Source organism: Paramisgurnus dabryanus, chromosome 10 (assembly GCF_030506205.2).
Source record: "Paramisgurnus dabryanus chromosome 10, PD_genome_1.1, whole genome shotgun sequence".
In the NCBI taxonomy this organism is placed as follows: Eukaryota; Metazoa; Chordata; class Actinopteri; order Cypriniformes; family Cobitidae; genus Paramisgurnus; species Paramisgurnus dabryanus.
The window spans coordinates 4,221,010-4,247,489 of NC_133346.1; the positions used below are offsets into that span (position 1 = coordinate 4,221,010).

General features: G+C 40.4%; 2 protein-coding genes across 7 annotated transcripts in view; one reads left to right on the forward strand and one right to left on the reverse strand.

Annotated features, from left to right (window-relative positions):
• atg10 (ATG10 autophagy related 10 homolog (S. cerevisiae)) overlaps positions 1-18,181 on the reverse strand; it is a 30,576-nt gene extending 12,395 nt beyond the window's left edge. The window contains exons 1-4 of one of the 3 annotated variants that reach the window (XM_065262216.1): positions 18,137-18,181; positions 16,306-16,369; positions 15,973-16,095; positions 14,534-14,656 (exon numbers count right to left, since the gene is read on the reverse strand). In XM_065262216.1, the coding sequence (XP_065118288.1) occupies positions 14,534-14,656; positions 15,973-16,095 (246 nt within the window). In that variant the 5' untranslated portion in view covers positions 16,306-16,369; positions 18,137-18,181. Of the gene's footprint in view, positions 1-14,533; positions 14,657-15,972; positions 16,096-16,305; positions 16,370-17,731; positions 18,115-18,136 lie in introns of those variants that run through there. The other 2 variants (XM_065262205.1, XM_065262213.2) reach the window with 2 other exon arrangements.
• Positions 18,182-20,006: 1,825 nt separating this feature from the next.
• Positions 20,007-26,480, forward strand: part of ssbp2b (single stranded DNA binding protein 2b) — an 85,139-nt gene continuing 78,665 nt past the window's right edge. The window contains exon 1 of one of the 4 annotated variants that reach the window (XM_065262181.2): positions 20,007-20,296. In XM_065262181.2, the coding sequence (XP_065118253.1) occupies positions 20,241-20,296 (56 nt within the window). In that variant the 5' untranslated portion in view covers positions 20,007-20,240. Of the gene's footprint in view, positions 20,297-20,339; positions 20,660-26,480 lie in introns of those variants that run through there. The other 3 variants (XM_065262165.2, XM_065262173.2, XM_065262190.2) reach the window with 3 other exon arrangements.

The window sequence follows — 26,480 nt, forward strand, 5'->3', positions numbered from 1 at the left end:
TTTGTGAGTTTTGTTACATCTATATTTTTTACTGTTTAATTCTTTTAAAATTAATAGTGTACATATTTGGTTAAAATCGATTGCCTATTTTCGTTTTCGAAACTTTTTTTGGTTGGTCCGATCGATTGTGCAATCGATTTTCGAACGAAAAGTGACAGCCCTAGTAACCAGAGACGTTTTCATGTGTCAAACACAACTATGCAAAAAAGCATTTTGGTATGAATCAACATTCACCTACAGAAGATATAAGCATTTAAAGTGAACAGTGTAGCACGTGGCCATAAAAAGTCTAGAAATTGTATGATATTATCCTACATTATAGGATTTTTTTTCCCAGAAAACTTCTTGCATAAAATAGATTCAAACACTTTCAATGACCTGTATCTATGTATGTATATTTTCAAAACTTCCCAGGGCCTTGAATTTTTCCCTTAGATTCACAAACTTTCAAGGATTTCAAGGACCCGTAGGAACCCTGATTTATTAATCTTAGTTCATGTTAATTTGAATACTGAAAATTTTCTAAAATCAAAAGATTTAGTTCATGCACAATGAAGTGTATTGGCATTATCTAACATTAAAGGTCCAGTGTGTAGATTTTTTGCGGCATCTAGTGGCGAGACTGTGAGTTGCAACTAACGGCTCAGTCCACAGCTCACCCCTCCCTTTTGAAACACATAGAGAAGCTACGGTAGCCACCACAGGTTTATATGATAATATATAATATATTATATGGTACCAAACAGGGAAGCCACCAAACACTTTCGTGTTTTCCCTATTTAAAGACTGTTACATGAGGAGTTATACCAGTAAGTATGGTGCCACAAAATAAAACTTTTTTTTGGTGCCATAGGAATGAATGGGGCAAGGCTAAATGCTAACACATTCACAACACGCTGTACAGTGCACGCATTGAAAAAAGATAGGTATGTATTAATTCGTCTAGGTTGAGGTAATAACATAGTATAATATGGCAAAAGGGTAGACTATTCCTTTAAAAGTTACACAATGCACCTTTAACAAAGATTAAGAAGAGCTGAAAACTATAACTTGTTGATAGTTTATGTTAGCGAATGCATTTACTAATGTTAACAAATACACTGTTCAGGTTTAATTAGTTATAGTGTCTAAGTGACACGTTGGATCACTGGAGGCAGTGGATCTATCAAAGCAACCTCATGATTCTTCATGCATGCATGCCTGCAAGATACGATCTCTTCCCTCCAGTGCAGAATTGAGAGACAAACTACTACTGTTTCACTTCAGACACGTCCGTCAGAAATGAATGAGCTGGGTCAAATAAACAATGACGTCAAGCTTTTCCCTAAAGAGTACCACCATTCAAAAGTAAAACATATATTTTGTTTTTATGGCATACTATTAAGGGAAAAGTTAAAGGGTTAGTTTATCCCAAAATGAATTTTTTTTTCCTGAAGCCATCCTAGGAGTGGAAGAAAACCCCTAGGTGCTGGCTTATTTGAAAAATGCAGAGCTTCCAATGGGAACAATTGAAAACATGCGCCGGCCCCGGGCATAAAAGCTTTGATGTGCACGCCCCCTAAATGTCATACAATCATAGTTTATCAGTTTTAAATTTAAATGTTTCCTTACAAATATCCATTGCTTAACTCAGAAGACATTTAATAACTGTAACCTTTAACTCTTTCCCCACCATTGACGAGTTATCTCGTCAATTAAGAGAAAACATTTGCATGAAAAAAAACGTGTTCCTGAAAAGTTTTATGGAAATCTGTAATACCGCACTTACCCAATTAATAAAAAAACTGAAGCAAAAAAAAGTAGTTTACACTCAGTTTATGTTTTTATAATCGTTCTAAATCTGATCTCTAACAAATTTCCTTCACAAAAATGCAATTATTTCAGCTTTTTGCTAAAAAAAATATGTTTGAAGAAAAATACCCATATTTAAGAGTTTATAAGCAGAGAAAAAAATATAAAGAGAGGATGAAACGTTTTTTTTTTTCAGTTTTGTTTGTTTGTTTGTTGTTTGTTTGAAAGCAGAGGGTCTGTTCTTTCATTTGATATATTTGTATGTTTATATATTTTCAGAAGAAAATTTTCCTGGAAAGCATTTTGTGAAAATCTAAAAAAAAGACTGGTGGGTGAGTTAAAAATGGGGCACTATCCAATGCCATTATAAAACTGAGGAGCCAGAATATTATTAAATATAACTCTATCTGTGTTTTGTATGAAGAATAAAGTCATACACACCTGTAGATGGGTTGACGGTGAATAAAATATGGGGTATTTTCATCTTAGGATGGGATAATTCCCAAATGAGAAAACGCATTAAATATTGTTATGCAGCGACAGGAACTGATTTATTGAAATGAGTATTTAGACACACAATTCATCATTTGCATAACTGACTATTCACAAGAATTTGGATTTCAAAAACGGACATGGATTCACCGGCCATACACAAGACAAATGGTCAAGTTGACAGAGGGTGTTTTATTAACTCAAACCGTGTTTCCAGAAACAACTTCTTAACACAAAACAAACCTGATGGCATTTGTTTTTATTCAAACGCTCCAGTGTTTACGTTCAAACAGGTGCACGGACGTAACGGTGCGACTGCTAAAAGACGACACATGTTCGCCTTCGCTGACTTCGAAGGAAAGCAAAGGGTGCCGCTCCACACTGCAGTAAGAGCTTTAAATAGCATCATCTACAGAGAATCTAACAGAGCCACGAGCTCAAGTATACACTTTATATGGGCCCCGTTTTTCACTGTCAAAAGAAGAATCAATACTGGACGAGCTACAGCCGAGTGGAAGATGTTCCCTTAACTCACCGGAATACTAACGTTTGGCAGAGTAATTTTGCCGAATGATGAAGGATGGTCTCTTTCATTAACCTAAATAAGCTCTAATCACAGGTTTAATTATCCCAGTAATTCCATTTACATTCTTTACATTCAAAAGATTCAAATACTTGCTGGATCCCTCTCCAGAGAAACCCTTAAAAATATGTTTTACTTAAATGTTGTTACACGACAGCTTAATCTACTTGTAAACCAAATAGTGACACCAAAGTTTGTTCAACAGGTTAATGCAAATAATAAAATGTAACAAACCATGTGTGACCATGAACCACAAAAACCATAAGGGTCAATTTTTTGAAACTGAGATGTATACATCATCTGAAAGTTGAATAAGCAAGCAAAAAATCTAAATATTGAGAAATTAAATTCTTTTGCAACTGCATTTATTAAAAATAAAGTTTTGATATATTTATGGTAAGAAAATTTACAAAATAAACTTTATAATTTTGACCCATATAATTTTATTGTTGGCTATTGCAACAAATGATTTTAATTTTTTTTGCATGTTTGTCACACTTTATTGTTTCAGATCATAAAACAAATTTTGTGCTGGGCAAAGATTAATCGCATACAAAATAAAAGTTTTTTTGCATAATATATGTGTGTACTGTGTGTAATTATTATGTATATTTAACCACATACACACATACATTTTTTATTTAATATTTAATTTTTTATATAGTTTTTTCAATTATTACGTTTTTTTTTTTAAATCATAGAATATATACAAATATAAATAAATATATATATATATACATAATATATATATAAATATAAATAAATATATATATATATATATACATAATATATATATAATATATATAACATAATTTATACATAATAAATACGCACAGCACACATTCATATATTATGCAAAAAAATCACTTTTATTATGGTTTTTATTATAAAGGAAAATCAAAATCCAAACCCACATGGCTGTGTAAAAAAATTGCTTGCTCTGTGAACTGACGAGATAAAAGATGAACTTTTTGGAAGGTGTCTGGCGTAAAAGTAAAACAACATTTCAGAAAAAATACATCATAGCAACAAAACAAAATATGGTGGTGGTAGTGTGATAGTCTTGCTGCTTCAGGATCTGGAAGACTTGCTGTGACAAATGAAACCATGAATTCTGCTGTCTACCAAATAATCCTGAAGAACAATGTCCTGTCATCTGTTTGTGACCTTAAGCTGAAGCGAACTTGGGTTCTGCAGCAGGACAATGATCCAAAACACACCAGAAAGTCCACTTCTGAATGGCTGAAGAAAAACAAAATCAAGACTTTGGAGCGGCCTAGTCAAAGTCCTGACCTCAATCCTATTGAGATGCTGTGGCATGACCTTAAAAAAGAAGGTTCATGCTCGAAAACCATGTGGGTTTGGATTTTGTTTTAACTTCATAATAAATACCTTCATTTAAAAACCGCATGTTGTGTTATCTTTCATTAAAATGTCGTCACATATTAGGATGCGTCACCTATAAGAAATATGACTTGACATACACTTTTACAAAACCCTGACCATACAATATGACCTAGACTACATAAATATGGGTTTTTTTGCAATGAGGATAAACATGTTTTGGTTGGCAAGGGTATGAATCTTAGAGACATTTCCTGCAGAAACCTGTATACCTGCAAATAGCACATCTGCTGATGTAAACACTGCTCATTTCCTATTCAAATTTTTATTTTGGTTTTGTCTGAAATACTACTTAAAAATGTGTCACATCGCCAAATCCTACAGAAGAATCGGATTCTGAAGCAAAACCACTGCCACTGTTTCACTGCCACGTACACTATAAGAAGAATGTCTTTACTTCATGTACAGGTGCTCATAGACAAAGAGTAACATTCAACAGTGCTTTATAGTAAGTCAGGTGCCTGGCATTGAAAGGGTTAACCCTGATAGATTTTTGTTGAGTGAGGCGTGCATTCATTGCCTTAAAGAATTCCACTCAAAACAGGATGCCACAAAAAAAGGAGAAAAAAGCAGTCCTGACTTCTCTAATCTTCTACAGATCTTTTTGGAAACGCTTTATCGTCCTTCCTGAACAATGGAAAAGGGGCTTTCTTGTAGCCTGCATACCACTGCTTGCTGCCGAACAGGCTTTACCAAGGTCAAGTTTTCTAAATGTTCCTTTATGCCGGGCATGTCAGGTGACGTGCGCTGTGGCACGATTGCACATTTCTAAACATTGGGGGAGTGAACAAAGGAGATGCTGATGGTAAGCTGGTATCAATGTGTAGACAATGCTAGTATGAAGTCTTGAAGAGCATTTCTGCGGTATTTGATCAAAAATCATGTTCATTTTTGGGACAGGCTAAATCATAGTGAATAGTAGGGATGTGTGGTATGGACAAAGGTACTACTTTTCAGTAATTTGATACATTTTTGGCTTATAGATTAAACAATGATGTAATTGTTCATCTTGTTCAATAAAAATGAAAATCTTTTTTATCTTAATTTAAAACCAAATACTTGACAGTAAATCAAATGCTAAGAAATGTAAGTCATCTGAAAGTTAAATAAAATTTTGATGTATGATTTGTTAGAATAGGATAATATTTGGCCGAGATAGAACTATTTGAAAATCTGGAAAAAAATCTAACTATTGAGAAAAAATTGCCTTTAAAGTTGACCAAATGGAGTCATTAGCAACATATACTACTACTTAATAATTTATTGATATATTTACAATAGGAAATAAACAAAATATGTCTATGTCTTTTATGTCTGTGTTTATGTCTATGTCTTTCGCTATCTCTATAGCTGCATTTCCATCACCCTTTGAATTCCTGCCTTGAAAAGCTGCCTCAGAAGGCAGCAATTTAGAGTTTTCGGACGCAGCCTATGTCTAGGTGTATCTCTATGGCTACGTCTAGGTGTATCTCTATGGCTACGTCTAGGTGTATCTCTATGGCTACGTCTAGGTGTATCTCTATGGCTACGTCTAGGTGTATCTCTATGGCTACGTCTAGGTGTATCTCTATGGCTACGTCTAGGTGTATCTCTATGGCTACGTCTAGGTGTATCTCTATGGCTACGTCTAGGTGTATCTCTATGGCTACGTCTAGGTGTATCTCTATGGCTACGTCTAGGTGTATCTCTATGGCTACGTCTAGGTGTATCTCTATGGCTACGTCTAGGTGTATCTCTATGGCTACGTCTAGGTGTATCTCTATGGCTACGTCTAGGTGTATCTCTATGGCTACGTCTAGGTGTATCTCTATGGCTACGTCTAGGTGTATCTCTATGGCTACGTCTAGGTGTATCTCTATGGCTACGTCTAGGTGTATCTCTATGGCTACGTCTAGGTGTATCTCTATGGCTACGTCTAGGTGTATCTCTATGGCTACGTCTAGGTGTATCTCTATGACTACGTCTAGGTGTATCTCTATGACTACGTCTAGGTGTATCTCTATGACTACGTCTAGGTGTATCTCTATGACTACGTCTAGGTGTATCTCTATGACTACGTCTAGGTGTATCTCTATGACTACGTCTAGGTGTATCTCTATGACTACGTCTAGGTCTATGTCTTTCGCTACGTCTATGTCTTTCGCTACGTCTATGTCTTTCGCTACGTCTATGTCTTTCGCTACGTCTATGTGCACCTTTATGACCATGTCTATGTATATCGCTATGTCTATCTTTATCTCCATGTCTACATTTATCTTTATGTCTATGTGTATCTCTATGACTACGTCTAGGTGTATCTCTATGGCTACGTCTAGGTGTATCTCTATGGCTACGTCTAGGTGTATCTCTATGGCTACGTCTAGGTGTATCTCTATGGCTACGTCTAGGTGTATCTCTATGGCTACGTCTAGGTGTATCTCTATGGCTACGTCTAGGTGTATCTCTATGGCTACGTCTAGGTGTATCTCTATGGCTACGTCTAGGTGTATCTCTATGGCTACGTCTAGGTGTATCTCTATGGCTACGTCTAGGTGTATCTCTATGGCTACGTCTAGGTGTATCTCTATGGCTACGTCTAGGTGTATCTCTATGACTACGTCTAGGTGTATCTCTATGACTACGTCTAGGTGTATCTCTATGACTACGTCTAGGTGTATCTCTATGACTACGTCTAGGTGTATCTCTATGACTACGTCTAGGTGTATCTCTATGACTACGTCTAGGTGTATCTCTATGACTACGTCTAGGTCTATGTCTTTCGCTACGTCTATGTCTTTCGCTACGTCTATGTCTTTCGCTACGTCTATGTCTTTCGCTACGTCTATGTGCACCTTTATGACCATGTCTATGTATATCGCTATGTCTATCTTTATCTCCATGTCTACATTTATCTTTATGTCTATGTGTATCTCTATGACTACGTCTAGGTGTATCTCTATGACTGTGTCTAGGTGTATCTCTATGACTATGTCTAGGTGTATCTCTATGACTATGTCTAGGTGTATCTCTAAGTCTATGTCTTTCGCTACGTCTATGTCTTTCGCTACGTCTATGTCTTTCGCTACGTCTATGTCTTTCGCTACGTCTATGTCTTTCGCTACGTCTATGTCTTTCGCTACGTCTATGTGCACCTTTATGACCATGTCTATGTCTATCGCTATGTCTATCTTTATCTCTATGTCTACGTGTATCTTTATGTCTATGTGTATCTCTATGACTATGTGTATCGCTATGTCTGTGTATCTTTATCTCTATGTCTATGTGTATCTCTATGACTATGTCTATCGCTATGTCTACCTGTATCTCTATTCCTACGTGTATCTCTATGACTATGTCTTTGTGTATCGCTATGTCTATGTGTATCACTATGTCTGTGTATATCTCTATGTCTTGGCAAAAACCTAAATCCACTTTTTGATAAACATACTACGTGTCGAGAGCATTCAAATGTGAATATCATGACCTTGGAGTTGGCGTTAAGCAGATTTTGCATCTTTACTCTTCTTTTTTTGTTAGCAAACGTGTGACCACACTTCAGTAGACTTCTAAATTAACGTAGCAAGGTGCAACATTACACAGAAAGCGTAAATAATGAAAATGAGTTTCATGCTGTTTCCAACAACACCCATTAATAACAAGTTTTTCCTCGTCTTGACTTCTTCGGGAGATGTCCTGCATGTTACGTCTTTGGGTTCTTTCTCTATTTTACCTCTCCTCATTTACTCGCTTGTTAACCTATTAGCGCTTCCCCCAGGTGTTCCTCATTTCCTCACCTGCTCCTCATCTTGTTATTTACCTCCCTATATATAGTTCCCTCTTTTTCCCTTCCTCTGTTGGATTATTATATGATGGTCACGTTGTGTTGTGTCTCACACTGTGTTAGATACGGAGCCGTGCTCCTGTCCTGTCCTGTCGAGTCGAGTCTTTGTTAAATATCAGTGATAAGCAGTTTCTCCTGTGTGTTACCCAGTCTGCTCTCTGTACAGTTACTCTGCTGAGGAGGTGTGTGGAACGAGCCTAGGCAACGCAGGCGCTCCAGTATTTCCCCTCTCTCTCACGAGCCCGTCGCTGCTGCCGCAGCCGGTCACAGCCTGCTTTTGAACGCCGCGGAGTCGGCCAAGTCTGTCTGCCTACCCTTGGTTACACAGCCACGCGGACAAGTTTTGCTTTCCCTTTTAAAGGACTGTGACCTCCTAAGTTACATAACCTGAGTGGCTTTGCCTATGTTTTGTTTTTGACTCTTATTTCCTAAGTGCCACTACCTGTACGGCTCGAACTGTGTTTATTAAAGCAAAAGACTCACCTGCTAATTTGCCTTTGGTCCTCTTTGTTCTCCGTGACAGAATAATCCAACCAAACCACATGAATCCCGCGGAGGATAATCCTTTCCAGGCTGCCATTGAGCTGCAAGGTGCTATGCTGGGCAGACATGACGAGGAACTAGCTGCCACCCGTCATGTCGTGGATTCTCTCGCTGCCCAAGTAACCGATCTCTCCCAGCAGCTTCACCGTCTCCGCATTGAGCCCTCTCCTCCGAGACTCCCGGAGGCTCCGGAGCCTCGTGTGAATAATCCCCCGTGCTACTCTGGTGAGCAGACTGAATGTTTATCATTTCTGACGCAATGTGAGGTTGTTTTTTCGCTTCAGCCTGCCACCTATGCCAGAGATCGTTCCCGGATCGCCTACGTCATCTCTCTTCTCAAGGGACGGGCTCGTGAGTGGGGAACGGCTGTTTGGAACACCGATGCCGGTTGTCTGGCTCAGTATATCCTGTTTAAGGAGGAGATGTTGCGGGTTTTTGACCGGTCTGTCCATGGGCCTGAGGCTTCCCGCCTGTTGTCCAGCCTCCGCCAGGGCAGGCGCTCGGTGGCGGATTTTTCCGTGGAATTCCGCACTTTATCCACCTCCTGTGGATGGAATGAGCCGGCGCTGGTGGCTCGCTTCATTGAGGGTCTTAGTGCTGATGTTAAGGATGAGGTACTGGCTCGTGAGGTTCCATCCCGTCTCGACCCTCTCATCGACCTAGCGCTTCGTGTTGAGAAACGTTTCGAGCTGCGACGGAAGACGCGTCACGTGGAGACGTCACTCCTCTCTTCCCCGGCTGCCGGTTCCTCTTCCTCAGTCGTCCCCGACACGGAGCCGATGCAACTAGGCGGGATTCGCCTTTCTGCTGCCGAACGCCATCGCCGCATCTCCAACCGGCTTTGCCTCTACTGCGGCTCGGATGACCACTTTGCCTCCTCCTGCCCTTTAAAAGCCAGGGCTCACCGGTAGAGAGAGGGATACGGGTGAGCGCCGCCTCTTTTCCCCCTCCTCCTCTCTCTCGGACTACCTTACCGGTCTCCCTCCGCTGGCCGAGTTCCTCGGCTTCTTGTCTGGCCCTCATTGACTCTGGCTCCGAGGGTAGCTTCGTGGATGAGGCATGGGCTTTACGGCACGGCATTCCGCTGGTGAACCTTCAGGAACCTACTACTGTATTTGCCTTGGATGGGCGGATACTAGCTAAGGTTGGTCGTGTCACTGCACCTGTGAGTCTCATCGTGTCTGGCAACCACCGAGAGACTATTTCTTTTTTAGTTTTTCACTCCCCCATTACCCCTATTGTTTTGGGCCATCCCTGGCTGGTTGAACATAACCCTCAGATTAACTGGTTAAAGAGCTCCATTCTGTCTTGGGGCCTGTCATGTCATGTGAAGTGTTTAGTTTCTGCTGTGTCTCCTGTTTCTTCTGTTTCTGTGTTTCAGGAGGAACCGGGGGATTTATCTGGGGTCCCTGAGGAGTATGCCGATTTGCGAGCGGTTTTCAGTCGTTCCCGGGCTGCCTCTCTTCCTCCGCACCGTCCTTACGATTGTTGTATCGAGCTCCTCCCGGGTACCACGCCCCCCCGGGGAAGCCTTTACTCCCTTTCGGGTCCCGAGCGTAAGGCTCTTGAGAAATATCTCTCTGAATCTTTAGAGGCCGGTACTATTGTCCCTTCCTCCTCCCCTGCTGGTGCGGGGTTCTTTTTTGTGAAGAAGAAAGACGGTTCGTTGCGCCCCTGCATTGATTACAGAGGTCTTAATAGCATAACCATTAAGAATCGTTATCCGCTACCGCTTATGTCATCGGCCTTTGAGATCTTGCAGGGGGCGCAGTTCTTCACAAAACTGGACCTACGTAACGCGTATCACTTAGTACGCATCAGGGAGGGGGACGAATGGAAGACGGCTTTTAATACCCCCCTTGGTCATTTCGAATACCGGGTCCTCCCCTTCGGGCTCGTCAACGCCCCCTCCGTGTTTCAAGCATTGGTCAATGACGTTCTCAGAGACATGTTGAATATTTTCGTGTTCGTTTACATTGATGACATTCTAATTTTTTCCCCCTCTCTCCAGGTGCATGTGCAGCACGTTCGCCAGGTCTTACAACGTCTCCTGGAGAACAAGTTATTTGTTAAGGCTGAGAAATGTACATTTCATGCGCGCACTACTACTTTTCTAGGCTCTGTGATTTCCCCCCAGGGCATTAGTATGGATCCCTCTAAGGTTAGTGCCGTCACTGATTGGCCTGCCCCGGACTCTCGCGTCTCGCTGCAGCGGTTCTTAGGGTTTGCAAATTTTTACCGTCGGTTTATTCGGAATTTCAGTCAGGTAGCAGCTCCCCTTACTGCGCTTACGTCTGTTAAGACCCGCTTTAGTTGGAGTAACGCTGCCCAGTCGGCTTTTGATCACCTTAAGTCTCTTTTCTCATCAGCCCCCATTCTTATTTACCCCGACGTCTCTAGAGAATTTATCGTTGAGGTGGATGCCTCCGAGGTGGGTGTCGGGGCTATCCTCTCCCAGCGCTCGCCCGCTGACGGGAGGATACACCCGTGCGCTTTTTTCTCCCACCGGCTTTCGCCGGCCGAGCGTAACTATGACGTGGGGGATCGCGAACTTCTGGCCATACGTCTCGCGCTCGGGGAGTGGCGTCACTGGCTCGAGGGGTCATTATTGCCGTTCGTGGTCTGGACAGACCACCGTAATCTCGAGTACATCCGTTCGGCTAAAAGGCTCAATGCTCGTCAGGCCCGTTGGTCTCTCTTCTTTACGCGTTTTAATTTCACCATTTCCTTTCGACCCGGTTCAAAGAATATAAAGCCTGATGCCCTCTCTCGTCAGTTCGCTCCCCCCGATTCTGTTCCCACCGTGGAGGGCATAGTTTCGCCGCAAATGGTGGTGGGAGCGGCTGTCTGGGGAATCGAACGTCTGGTTAAACGCGCTCTTTCCAACACTATTACCCCGCGTCTCTGCCCTAAGGGCTTACTTTTTGTCCCGTCTTCCGCTCGACGTGCCGTTCTCCAGTGGGGACATGCCTCCAAGATATTTGCGCATCCTGGAGTCAGAGGTACTATTGCCTCGATCTCCCAAAGATTTTGGTGGCCCACTCGAGAACGTGACGTCCGCCGCTTTATCGCGTCTTGCTCTGTTTGCGCCCAGACTAAGTCTAGCAACCGGCCCCCCGCTGGTCTCCTTAGACCTTTACCCATTCCGTCGCGACCATGGGCTCAGATAGCGCTTGACTTTATCACTGGCCTCCCGCTGTCCGGAGGTAAGACCGTAATTCTCACCGTAATCGACCGCTTCTCTAAGACCGCCCGTTTTATCCCGCTCCCCAAGCTTCCCTCCGCTAAGGAGACTGCGCAGATAGTCGTTGACCACATTTTTAAGATCCACGGTCTCCCCGAAAATGTCGTGTCAGATAGAGGTCCACAATTCTCCTCCCTGTTTTGGAAGGAATTTTGTCGCCTCATCGGGGCTTCTGTCAGCCTTTCCTCTGGTTTCCATCCGCAAACCAATGGACAGGCTGAACGCGCTAATCAGACTATAGGGCGCATCTTACGCAGTCTCGCTTTTCGCAACCCCGCCTCTTGGTCCGAACAGCTCCCGTGGGCAGAATATGCTTATAACTCCGCTCCATCTTCTGCCACCGGTTTATCGCCCTTTCAGAGCTGTCTAGGGTACCAACCCCCGCTGTTTTCCGCCTCCAATACTGAATCTAAGGCGCCCTCTGTCAAGGCTTTTATCGAACGCTGCAAACGCACTTGGAGAGCGGTTAGGTCCGCTCTTTGTAAGTCTCGGTCCGCTACCCGTCGTGCTGCCAATAGGCATCGCATTAAGAGTCCGCGTTATACGTGTGGACAAAGGGTTTGGCTTTCCACCCTCAATCTCCCTCTCCAATTCCCCTCGCGCAAGCTCGCCCCCAAGTTTATTGGACCATTTCGTGTCGTTAAGATTCTTAGCCCTGTTTCTGTTAAGCTCCGGTTGCCCTCTAACCTGCGTCGCGTTCATCCGGTGTTTCATGTCTCATGTCTCAAGCCCGTCATTCGCCCTCCCCCTCGCCCCGTTACCACCCCTATTCGCATAGAGGGTTCCCCTGTCTATCGTGTCCGTAGACTTCTTGATGTCCGCCCCCGGGGTCGTGGTCATCAGTTTCTGGTAGATTGGGAAGGTTACGGTCCGGAGGAGAGATGCTGGATTCCTGCCCGGGACGTCCTGGACCGCTCGCTTATTGATAATTTTTATCGCTCTCGCCAGTCCTCCTCTAGTGCGCCAGGTGGCGCACTTTGAGGGGGGGGTACTGTTACGTCTTTGGGTTCTTTCTCTATTTTACCTCTCCTCATTTACTCGCTTGTTAACCTATTAGCGCTTCCCCCAGGTGTTCCTCATTTCCTCACCTGCTCCTCATCTTGTTATTTACCTCCCTATATATAGTTCCCTCTTTTTCCCTTCCTCTGTTGGATTATTATATGATGGTCACGTTGTGTTGTGTCTCACACTGTGTTAGATACGGAGCCGTGCTCCTGTCCTGTCCTGTCGAGTCGAGTCTTTGTTAAATATCAGTGATAAGCAGTTTCTCCTGTGTGTTACCCAGTCTGCTCTCTGTACAGTTACTCTGCTGAGGAGGTGTGTGGAACGAGCCTAGGCAACGCAGGCGCTCCAGTATTTCCCCTCTCTCTCACGAGCCCGTCGCTGCTGCCGCAGCCGGTCACAGCCTGCTTTTGAACGCCGCGGAGTCGGCCAAGTCTGTCTGCCTACCCTTGGTTACACAGCCACGCGGACAAGTTTTGCTTTCCCTTTTAAAGGACTGTGACCTCCTAAGTTACATAACCTGAGTGGCTTTGCCTATGTTTTGTTTTTGACTCTTATTTCCTAAGTGCCACTACCTGTACGGCTCGAACTGTGTTTATTAAAGCAAAAGACTCACCTGCTAATTTGCCTTTGGTCCTCTTTGTTCTCCGTGACACTGCACTGTATTTTCACTTAACTCAACTACAAAAAGAATTTGAACTCAATGTAATTACATTCCCTGTTGTTTATTCAGATGATTACAGAGGACATGGCAACATGAATCAATAAAACATACTGGATAAACTGCATTACAATCAGGTCACGAAAACTAAACTTGCCTCCTCTGCCACAGAAACCTAGCAGAATCTTCTCCACAAAACAGGAGATGTCGACTGAATGTGTGTGAGCTGAATGTAAATATGCGACAAGTCAAGTCATTTGCAATCAGCCGATAGGCTTTCTAATGAAATGGGCTGAGAGTGGAAAGAACAAAAAAAAGATCAGACACAATCCCCATTTTAAAGGAGATAATTCAGCACCTTATACGAATCGAAGTGTTTTGCTGATGCCGATACATCTATATTTTACAAATCAATCATTTCTTCCAAATGGAGAATGCATTATGTGTAACACTCTGATGGACAAAAGTGCATAAACATTTTAACAGTCACATAAAAGCGTATGCCAACATTAGCAAGTTTTTCCAGAACTAAACCCAGCACGGCTGTAAAATGTAGGATTTAGTTAAAGTGTTTCCTTCAGGTAATTCATTCAGTATGTGGGGAAACACTTAGGTCAGCCCTCTTTTTGGTGGCCCATTTATAAATGAACTATACCCGAGTTCAGAGGCAATAAATGTTAAAATACTCTATTTTAATATTTGCTATGATCCCACTGGTTCTGTTAGGTTGTCACGCCATTGCTATATAGTTACTTATGTATTTTAGCATATTGCTATGAGGCTTACTAGTCAAATTCAATAGGACCACACCAAAACATCAATGCAAGTCAATCAGATCAGATACTTTCCCACCAGGTGAAACCGTAAGTTTGATAATTTTGAAAGTTGACAGCTCTACTGTACAAACCACATGAATTTTTCACATCCTTCTGTTTTTAACTCTAAATACAGTATGATCTATAAAAAGAGGGAAGACTTTACAAGCAATATCACCTGAACATCCTCTTCTATAAGGTCTGTGTGTTCTGCCTGCTTGGTACACAGATGTGGATTGTGCAGCCCGCTTGATCTGACAGGGATGAGGATAGTCTTCCTCATGAAACCTTCATCAGCACCCTAAAACACACAGTAGTCAAGTCACAACCACCTTACCACAAAATACAGAGTAAAAGAAACAAAGAAAAAGCGATAGCATGCTTTGGATTAAAACTAAAGAAACCTATTTTCAGACCAGTAACATTTTTGAGATTATATTTAAAAATCATGGTAGTACTTGTACTTTTCTAATCGATTAATATTTACTTTTATTTACATTTTACGTCTATGCATTATCTAAAGTGACTTACAATGCATTACAAATTACATTTCAAAAAATACATTTTTTATCAGTATGTATTCACTGGGTTCAAACCCATGACTATTGCTATACAGATGCACAGGATTACAATATAATATTAAGTATTTATATTATATTGTAAAACACATGGGTTCCCACACCTTAGTTAACTTCAAATTGAAGGACCTTTCGAGGACTTTTTCAGGTCCAATACCCTCAAATTCAAGGACTAAATGTGGGGACACATTTCAAGTGAGAGGAAGTTACATTGTGTTACCTTTCAAGATACATTGTTACAGTTCCCTATCGAGGGAACTTGCACTGCGTCACTGCGGTGACACTTTGGGGACGCCTCCAGGGGTAAGTGCGTCTGAATGTGTATATCAAATTCAACCAAAGGTGAAACTTAACGACAAGGACAATGTGACGCTGGAGCCAGGAAGTATATCACTATCTGAAATATTGCCAAAGATGGCGTTACAGGGACGCAGGAAGTATGGGAGGAGAGACGCAGCGTCTCGTTCCCTTCTCAGGGAACAACAGTTACATACGTAACCGGAGACGTTTTCATGTGTCAAACACAACTATGCTAAAAAGCATTTTGGTATGAATCAACATTCGCATACAGAAGATATAAGCATTTAAAGTGAACAGTTTAGCACGTGTGCTTAAAAAGTCTAGAATTTTTATGATATTATCCTACACTACACAGGGAATGTGGATTTTTTTTCCAGAAAGGGCCTTGAATTCTTTCCCCCAGATTCACAAACTTTCAAGGATTTCCAGGACCCGTGGGAACCCTGAAAACAGTAAGCACTGGAAGTAACCAAAGAGGTTTATGACTTAAAATAACTACAATTATACAAAAATATTTAAAATGTTCACATTCATTTAGGTAATAGGAAATAGTTGGGAAAATTCTTGTAGTTGTCATGAAAATATTGAAACGATAGAAGAAACTTTTGTATTTTTTTGTAACGTTGGGGTGACCTGGACATATTTGTGCGAATTACCCCTTAGATCATTTATTCCATTCTGATCCTCTGAAATGCACAAAGAATAGACAAACCTAGACTTCCTAAAACATTCACATCACCTTGATCTGTTCCCAGCACCAGCCATCCTGGATGGAATCGGAATGTTGGAGAAAGAGCTGGCAGCAAAGTCGGAAAGTCCGTTCATCAAGGTAGCATGATGCAGATTGTCTCTCACCTGCCATCTTGGGGGAGAGGAAGCAAGTGTAACATGCTTTTAATTATATATATATAAAAGATCTTAAAACAAATCTGAAATTTAATTTGAACATTTTAAGGCTTTTTGAAAAATCATCCCAGATCAAAATCACATTGATTTGCAATTGCTTGCCAAATACAAATTCCAACACAAATTCAGGTTCCTGGGACACAAGAAAGGCTCTGGCTTCAATTACCCTGGAGGAAACGCTTGAGTCACTAAGTGGTCCTTTCCTGTCTCTGCCTCTCTCTTTGGGAATCCTGGAAAGGGAATATGAATTTTTAAATGATACTTAATTTGGAGTTCCTTACATTACAGATATGCATTTGACAGACACTTTAAACTTGTAGTTATTTTTAGCTATACATTTTTATCAGCATGTGATCCCTGGGAACCACCAACATTTGTGCTACTAACACAATGCTCTACGCCAGTGGTTCTCAAACTTTTTCAGCGTGGGGCCCCCCTTGTGTACGGTGCATTCCATCGCGCCCCCACCCAAAAAAAAGTATGAAAAATTTGTTCTAAAACCTAACATTTTAATTAAACAAAACATATTAAATTATACAAAGTAGCGTTGTTGGTTATTATCCTTATTTTTTTTTTAGGTTTAATTACACAGAATTCATGATAAATTAATCTATTTTATAAAATGTCATAAAACTGGGGCCCCCCTGGCACCATCTTGTGTCCCTGGCCCCCAGTTTGGGAACCACTAATCTACGCCATAGGTCTTGAACAGGGGTCCAGATCCCTTGGTGGTCTGTGGTTAATGTAACCATCACAACAAAGTTTGTAAATCCAGTCTTAATTTTACTCTGGGGGGGGGTCTTGGCTCCTCATCTGCATCCAAGGGGTCCTTGAACTGAAAAAGTTCAACAACACCTCTGCTATACCAAATAGGTTACAGGACTACCAAGAAACAGTGGTTTTAATAAATACGACAAAATCCAAAATTTACATCTTAGATATCTAGGGAAAGGATTTTCAAATGACCAGTTTTCAAAAGCATAGCAATGTTCTGTTCTTCAAAGGTAAAGTCTGCCATTGGTCAGTTGAATATATAGCCAAAATGTGAAAATGAACAACCCAGTAACTTAGTTTTGGTAAACCATTCTCAGCAAGCATGTGAAAAAATAGGTCATTGAAATGTTGCTCCCCTTGTGATGTCAGAAGGGGATAATACCGCCCCTTAACCTGCACTATCCAACCACGACACTGTCATTTAGTGCAGAGATCAGCTCATTTGCATTTAAAAAGACACACTTAGAAACGGCACATTTTTGCTCACAAATCGGCAATTTTAACATGCTATAATAAATTATCTATATGGTGTTTTGAGCTAGAACTTCACATATGTACTTTGAGGACATCAAAGATTTATTTGACATCTTGAAATGTCCCCTTTAAATATATGAAGTTAGTCCAGCAGCCAAACACGTGCCAGATACACCTTACATTACTGACTGTCATTGTGACACTGGTAAAAAAAAATCAAAGCTCAGTTCTAGACTTCATTTCCTTAAAGTTTTCTTCCTTCATACTGCTAGATGAGTTTATCATTGTTATCACGCAACCCTGAAGAAACATCTCACATCATATCCATAAAAAAACAGACTCACTGCATTTTCATGACAACTAGACTTTGACGACAACCTGCTGAAAGTTCATAGCCTGATCAGATCTAGAGTCCCTTAAATGTGTTTTCAGGGAACACCCAATTGCTGATCCGCCCTGATCTGCTTCGCCACTCTGACAACGTTACATAAAGCGTTATAATGCCCTTCGAGTTCATTTCCAATAGTACAAAGTAAAGTTAAAACTAAACAAGAGTTTGAGCCCCCGCTTTGTGCAACTTCAGCCGTGACTTGCAGCACCCAAGACTCCGTGTATTTAAAGCACACAGTGACGTTACTGTGACAACCGGACCTCAATTTGTTACTTTGTTTCTAAACCCCGACTGTCTAACATGTTACATTGTAGCAGACATGACTCGGATCTGTCATAAAGCGCGCGAACTGTCTTACCATGATCTCACGCGGCTACTTCCGGGATCCTGAGTTCGGAGGGAGTGAAACGGAACAGCCAATGTTATTCAGCACAGGCGGTTTCAAGCCGCCCACACCGGAGAGAAGCACGGCGCAGACATTAGAGGACAGAGAGCAGTTAAAACATGCGCCAAAATAATATACACAACCGAGGAGAGAAAAGATGAGGAAGTTTCAGACAAACTGAAATAGAGATATATAAATCTAGCTATTATTATTTTTTAGCGTAGGCGAATTTTTGCTTAAAACTGGAGGTTTTATAATGCAGCAGCTAGTACACAGTTGCGCATCACTTTAGGGCCATAAGGTCCTTCAAAGGTCTCACAGTGTCACGATGTTATACATTTTATAAATGCGTATTATAAACAGAATATATATTATTGGATGTGTGTTAGATAACGTTTTATATATATATCTTTTGCAGCAGATTAGTTTAAGATAACTAACTTTATTAAAACAACATACAATTATGGCCTATTAAGGGGTCATTTTATTATTTGCATTATACAACTTATATGCATAGTGAACAGTTGATAATTGCATTAATGCACGATAAACTATGAGTTTTAAAGGTGCAGTGTGTAAATTTTAAGGGCATCTAGTGGTGAGGTTGCGAATTACAATCAATGGCTCAAGCCACTGCTCTTCCCTCGCTTTTGAAACGCATAGAGAAGCTATGGTAGCCACCACCAAAAAAAAATGTCATCGACGGAGGCAACTTAATAAAAAAGTTTGTCCGTTAAGGGCTTCTGTGGAAACATGGCGATACAAAATGGCGACTTCCACGTAAGGGGACCCTCGGTGTATGTAGATAAAAATATCTCATTCTAAGGTAATAAAAACATAACGGTTCATTATAAAAAGGTCTTAATACACCTCTGATAATATAGTTTTGGATATTATTTTGCATTTCTGTCAAGAGATCCTTTTAAAAATTACACACTGCACCTTTAAATACAAAAAGACTTTTAAGATGGTGAATGATCAATGTGTATGGTCACTGGAGAAAAGCATAGTACCCTAGGTCAAATAGGCCAACTATACTGCATTTTGGGGGTCAGTGTGTGCTTTTAAATAAATGTTTAATCAACACCTGCAATGTTGTTGGTTACATATTTAGTTTTATAAAATACATGTTAGCAAATATTTTCAGCAAAAACTTTAGACAGTTATGCATTTTAGGATTAAACAAATTATCAGTCTAATAAGGCAATTCAGTGGGTTACTGTTAAATTTAAAATAAACAATCACTAAATATACAAAATATAGTTTTGATTTCAGCTGTGCTTTCATTCATTAAATAGACAGTTCACCCCAAAATAAAATCTTGTCATCATTTACTCACCCTTAAGTTGTTCCAAAGAAATATATTTTGAGCAATGTTTGTAACCTAACCATTTCTGAGCACCATTGACTTCCATAGTATTTTTCTTTCCTATTATGGAAGTCAATGGTGCTCCTGTTTCCTGCTTGATTACAAATATATTCCTTTGTGTTCAGCAAAACAAAGCAATTTATACAGACTTGTAACAACTTGAGGGTAAATGATGACATCATTTTCATTTTGGGTGAACTATCCCTTTAACTGACATGTGAGATAAAAAATATAAAACCTACAAAAACATTACAATGATCTAGCAGAAAACTGATTTGCGTTGTGTTGCATTGACGAAATGACCGGATAATAATCAACATGCGCATGCAAGAACTGGACAATCCGAACTACATTTGCTATATCACTTTAAATTTGGCCAGAGACAGCAGAGGGTGTGAGTGCGCGTGAGAGGAACAGCCAGTTGTTTAAAATCCCTCTCAGTACGGTTTCAAATTCCCCTCAGTGCCGTTTGTGTATGTGTGTGCGTGTGTAGACAAGGCGCTGTAGAGATAAGAAAGGGGTTGCGTTTCTGTCGGGGCGGGGCCGAGCATCCGTCACTCACGGCAGTTACCCAACAAAATGGGCGTTCCTTCTTTGCGCTCCGTCCAATGAGAGACACCGCTCCTGGAGTCACCATGGTGACGGGGTTGTGTCCGGGGAGGCTGTGATGGGTTGACAGGTGCGTGACAATCGGAGCTCTCTGCAAGCATGTACGCCAAAGGCAAGAGTAACAACGTACCGTCCGACAGCCAAGCGAGGGAAAAGTAAGTTTTATTTATGAGGGGGGAATCTTTATAATGAGGACAGCGGGCCGGACGGAGTTTAAACAGGCGGCGGACGAGCTCCGTTTAACGGAGGATGTCTTCAACAGCGCGTGTAGTTCATGCAAGAAAGTTGTTGTCAGTTGTCAGTCACGCGCTGCTGGTGTGTCGCGCGTCTAATTAACGCGACAAATATTGAAAGCGTGCACGCGCAAAAGTTAAGGGATGCGCTGCTGAGAAGGTCAAACTTTACTGAATCTTTTTCGGGCTTTTAAAACATTTGTGTATGCACAGTAGCTTCATCACGTTTTGTAGACACAGGTTAAAGCAAAGGATTATAACGTCTCTGTTTTGTGTCTGATGAAGGTAAGTGCAACTATTTTAGACTGTTTATAACTTTGATAAAGAAATATGCATTGGTGACACGTACCCGAAATGGGTTTAATTCTCCATTTCAGTCAGGTGAGCCGCAGCTAGACAGGAGGGAATCTTTCTTTACAGCGATTATCGTTATTGAGACAGTTAAACGCCGTTGAGATGTTGTTTACAACTGACGTTGACGTTACAGTCTGAAAAGTTCACGTGAGTTCGCGCGTTAAAATGTCGCGGGAGTGATTATTGACATTCCAGCAATGAAAGGTGCGGGGCGCGTGCACGCACGCCAACCATACTCTCCAGCTATTGCACGCTTCAATGCTGTTTTATACAAATTTCACCAAGACATTGTCTGTATTTTTTTTTACATGTGGGTTAAATTATACAATTTTGACTGCATGTGACTCCCAGGAATGATGACACGACAAGCGATGATAACTTTTTTTGGCTATAATATAATTGTTACATTGTTTTAGAAGTATTGGTAGTATTGATGATGAACACTGAATATTGATGTTTTAAATTATGTTTTGAGGATACTTGGTTCACCTACAAATGTTCTGACAGAAAATCTTATCTATTCACTTAAAATAATATTTAACAATATTTCATGGCTGATGTACTAGACGGTTTCAGCAGAAACAACATAAACAAGCGGCTTTCGTGGTCATCACGTAACGTCCGGTAAACTCTGCGAAAAATAAATAACAACAAAGTTCTTTTAAAGTAGTTTATTTATATAACAATCAAAACAAACAACATGTAGATTACATAGGAACGCAAAACATTTTATTATTTTCGACGAGGTATTTGTTTAGGAGTTCAGTTTCAGCAAGACGGTTTCATCGGATGCACGTGCGTTGTCGCGGTTACGCGTCTGAACTGAAGGGAACTTCCGGTCTAGATGTATTTATTTTATTTCTGGTCTCTGAAACACATTGTCGAAAATAAAATGTTTTTGTTTGCTAAAGACGAGGGGACACAACAAGCATGGATCACAACTGTTCGGAGAGGTTTGGCAGCTAGGCAAGATTTCAAAAAACTGTATTGTATACATTAATTTTACACAGTAATGTTAGCTTGGTGTAATAGTCGATATGCGTATGATATTATATATAAACTAAGGTAATTTACTTGTCATTTATTTCCCTTGTTATCAGAAATAAACTTGTAAAAGGACTATATGTGGAAGTCTACCGGAAGTTGCATTTAGTCCACAAAAGCCGTTAATTACGATACATTCACACGGGGCGAAAGCGTTAAAGCTTGACGAACAGCTTGTCTGAAGCGTGGCATACAGCCAGTCACAGTGACCACAGCACATTCTCCATAAACGTAATTGGCTTGCTCTGCCTAAGTTATTTGCATAAGGCAATCTGATTGGCTGACGCACGTGTTGCCGCTTAAAAAGTTGAGAAATGTTCAACTTCTGCCACAAGCAACGGCACTAACGAGGCAGCGACAAATTTCAGTTCGGCAATGCATGACGTCACCCATTAAAAGTGAATGGGAAGCGTTAACGTCAATGTACCGTTAATGTTGTTGCTGCTGAAAGCGTTTATGTTTGAGAAATATGATATATTTAAACTTGTCTGTCAGTGTTGGGTGTGGTGACGTTAGATTGTCATATATATGATGTTTACTGCAGCTACAACTTAAGAGAAAAGTTTTTTTAAGACGTTTCCTGCACGTATGTATGTTTTGAAAATACTATATTGAAGAGTGATGGCCTGTCAATAATGTAAAGCGTATCTGGCATGTCTTTGGATGCTGGACTTTTATGTAAGGTGTCAGTCAGGAAGATGTTGCCCTCTACTTATTGATTTTCTGTAATCATTTTCAAATCCTTTTCAAACCTGTCTTTTTCATCTTCCTGGGTGCCTTCAGCTTCAACATACTGTATCTGGAACACACACAGTGTTTGTCCTCGTGCAGTGAGGTCTTGTCTTGAAGTAATTAGCAATTATTGCAGTTTCATTCAGACCAGCGTCTGAACACGGGAACATGTGTGGACTTGTGGTTTCGACTAATTTCTCCAACGTTAGATTTTTAACTTGAGAAAGCAGTTTTGCTGGTTACGAGATTGTTCGTAGACTTCAGTCACCAATTTAATTGTCTCTTTGTTAGTTTCTCCACACTTTTCTGCCTTATTTACAGAGACGATCATGTGAAATAGGATGGATTCATGTTGTGGGCTGGACCAGTGCCCGTGTTTACCACATGAGCATGACAGCTTGACATGCCAGAGCGTATTTGTTATAGGATGTGCCACGGCTTAGATATTAATGAATGAACACACAAACTCAATGGCATGTGTGTTTTTACTGATCAGTATGTGTTGGCTGGCAGTGCATGAATGGTACGGTGAAATCTTAATGGAAGTTTGGCTCAAACATCACTTGAGTGAATTTAGTGACTCTTGTATCCAAAGCTTACCCACAATACAATGATCAAACAGATATTTAATATACAATTCAGTTCAATGCTTTTATCACTAATTGATTTGTACGATCTGATAAAATATGTTTCCATTTTAGAAACGAAAACATCCTCACCAGCAGATGGATTAAAGTGTATCATCTAAAGATCAAGTGTTATTTAAAGTGACAGAGTGTGTAAACGTTTCACCGTGTGACATAATGTTTTATTTGATAGGAAGTGCAGAATCACACAGTTCTGTTTTAACACCTAAACTGTTTGAATCTGACAGCCGCTAGACTGTATGGTGTTGTAGCAGCGGCAGGTTTAAAGGGATCACAGGACCTTTTATCTCTCTCTTGAAAGAATAGAGGAGAAGTAGTTAACTGTCAAGGAGGATAGTTGATATAAGGAAGAAAAAAGGCGAAAAAATTAAAGCTGATGTCCCAGAGGCATTAGTCTTGCGATCCATTGTTGTTAGAAGTTGAGCAAGTTGTACATATAACCAGACTTGGGCATGACACATACTCTTCACACAGGGTTACACAAACTCGATAACAAGCATTTAAAGCCACTAAACACCAGCTCTGTCAAAAATTAGATAATGATATTGACCAGATGCTAAACATTTGTCAAATACTTTCACTTAAAATCCGCTTAGTCCCGGCTAGGGATGTTAATTTTGGTTAATTTTCCCGACCGACAACTGCCGCTTGTTAACCAAACATTAACTGATAAGATTTTAATATTAAATTGCCATTGAGTAAAAATACAGTTGGCGTTTGTCTGTGATCCGGTAAAACAATACAAACATTTTATTTATTTTGAACATGCAAACAGCAGCAACAGATCAACAATAGAACCAGGACATTATCAAAGAGCATGCGATCAGTTCAGAGGATTAATGTCCAAAAAGGTCTCTTTTTCATTTACCACAGTGGCGACATGCAGTAGGACAGATTTAAAAAGTTTTGCTTTTGCGTCTTCTTTTTCTGAATGTGCAAAAAGAAATGTTTATGGTCAGGGTCTAGGACAGAGGCGATCAGCAAAGGTCTGTCGGGACGTCTCCGTGCAGCTTCCGAACCAAGACCGGACACATATGCCGCACAAATGATTTCTCATACAAATTATTACTTTTCCAGCCGTCAGGGGTGCAATAATTTGTGTCATTTACAGGATATTCACAATTCAAGGGTAGAAAAGTGGCAAAATGTCTGTATGTTGACTAGGGTTGTAACGGTGTGAGTTTCCACGGTATGATAATCGTCTCAGAAACTATCACGGTTTCGCGGTTTGCCGGTATTAAACACGTATTATTATTATTATTATATTATTTATTATTATTATTAGCTAAACCCTTAAATTAATAAAAAACAGATAGGGGTTTTGGGTTGAACATATGGTTTATTATATCAAACTTTTGAAATAAATAAACTTTGATTCTTAATTTTTTTACTAATTTTAATTTTATTCTTTTAAATAAAATGATATAATACCCACACAAATTCTCTCAGAGCTGCTCTGGATATATTCATTTGTTCACATTGTCATATAGTGAGTGAAATGTATAGTTTTTATTATATGGCCTTAGTATAATCAACTTAAATTGATCTGTAATATAAATTACTTAAATGGGCTTTAGTGCCTCTTTTTGCAGCCACTCTTTGTCCACATTTCTTGCAAACTGGATATCCATCTTAAAGGACAACCCCGCATTCGTTTTCTGTGTAACCAAAGTATTCCCATACTGTAGATTTTAACTTTTTTCTAGTGGGGGATAGAGGTTAAAATTTGTAGTCTCTGGCTCTGACATTTTCTCTGCTTTACATATTTCACGCCGAATGAAGTTGCATGTGCGTAGTAGCGCAGGTCAGATCCGCTTTATTTTTTTCCCAAAACCGTGTAAAAGCAAATGTTTACGGTATGATAACCGTGAAAGGTAATATCAAGGTATACCGCCATACCGGTATACCGTTACAACCCTAATGTCGACACACACCGTGTGTTAACAAATATATTTTTCTTTTAATTGAAAATATTAATAAATTCTTACCTGCGGTTAACTGGTCAATATGAAAATCCCTAGTCCCGGCCACAGTCCATAATGAATAGAAAGACCAGTTTGTTGGCAGAATCTGTTAAATGCTATGACGATTTTTCAGCAAAGTCCTCTAAGTGCATTGAAGAAGATTTGGATGAACGACGGCACGCATACATCAAGCTGCAATAATTTTTTTACCCAATTAATGGAGGTTCACCGAATATATTAGGATATTATCCCAATTTGAACCTTTTACCTTTATTCAGAAATGACCAGGGTTCCCACGGGTCCTTGAAATCCTTGAAAGTTTGTGAATCTGGGGGATATAATTCAAGGCCCTTGGAAGTTTTAAAAAATATACATACATAGATACAGGTCATTGAAAGTGCTTGAATCTATTTTGTGCAAGAAGTTTTCAGGAAATAAAATCCATATTATTCCTTGTGTAGTGTAAGGATAATATCATAAAATTTCTGTACTTTTAAGCACACGTGCTAAACTGTTCGCTTTAAATGCTTATATCTTCTGTATGCGAATGTTGATTCATACCAAAATGCTTTTTTGCATAGTTGTGTTTCACACATGAAAACGTCTTTGGTTACGTATGTAACTGTTGTTCCCTGAGAAGGGAACGAGACGCTGCGTCTCCCTTGCCATACTTCCTGCGTCCCTATAACGCCTACTTTGGCAATATTTCGGATAGCGATATACTTCCTGGCTCCCAGAAGTACTTAAGCCTCACCATTGGTTGAATTTGATATACACATTCAGACGCACTTACCCCTGGAGGCGTCCCCAAAGTGTCACCGCAGTGACACAGCGCAAGTTCCCTCGAAAGGGAACTGTAACAATGTATCTTCAAAGGTAACACGATGTAACCTTGCTCTCACTTGAAATGTGTCCCCACATTTAGTCCTTAAATTTGAGGGTATTGGACCTGGAAAGTCCTTGAAAGGTCCTTGAATTTGGAAGTTAACAGTGAAGGGTGATTAGAGACTTTTATAAGTGGAGATTTTTGCATGTACTTAGAGGGTTTTGCTGAAAAAGACAAATGAGTTAAAAACCAATGAAATGACTGTAGTGACATTTGTGAACATAAGGCATTTAAATGCTGACTGATAACATTTTCATTGTTATTAAAGTAAAATTAAATTAATAAACCTAAATATAAGAGCCTGATAAAAGAGCTCATTTACAAGAAAACATGCCAGACGCACTTAGAGGGTTTTGCATCTTTATTAAGCTTAAAGTGTTAAAATCATGAAGTTATTGCCAACCATTGCTCTGTGCATATTGTTAAGTAGTATTCTAGGAAATATTTATTGCTGTGCATATTTTCCCTGTGCTCTGCTT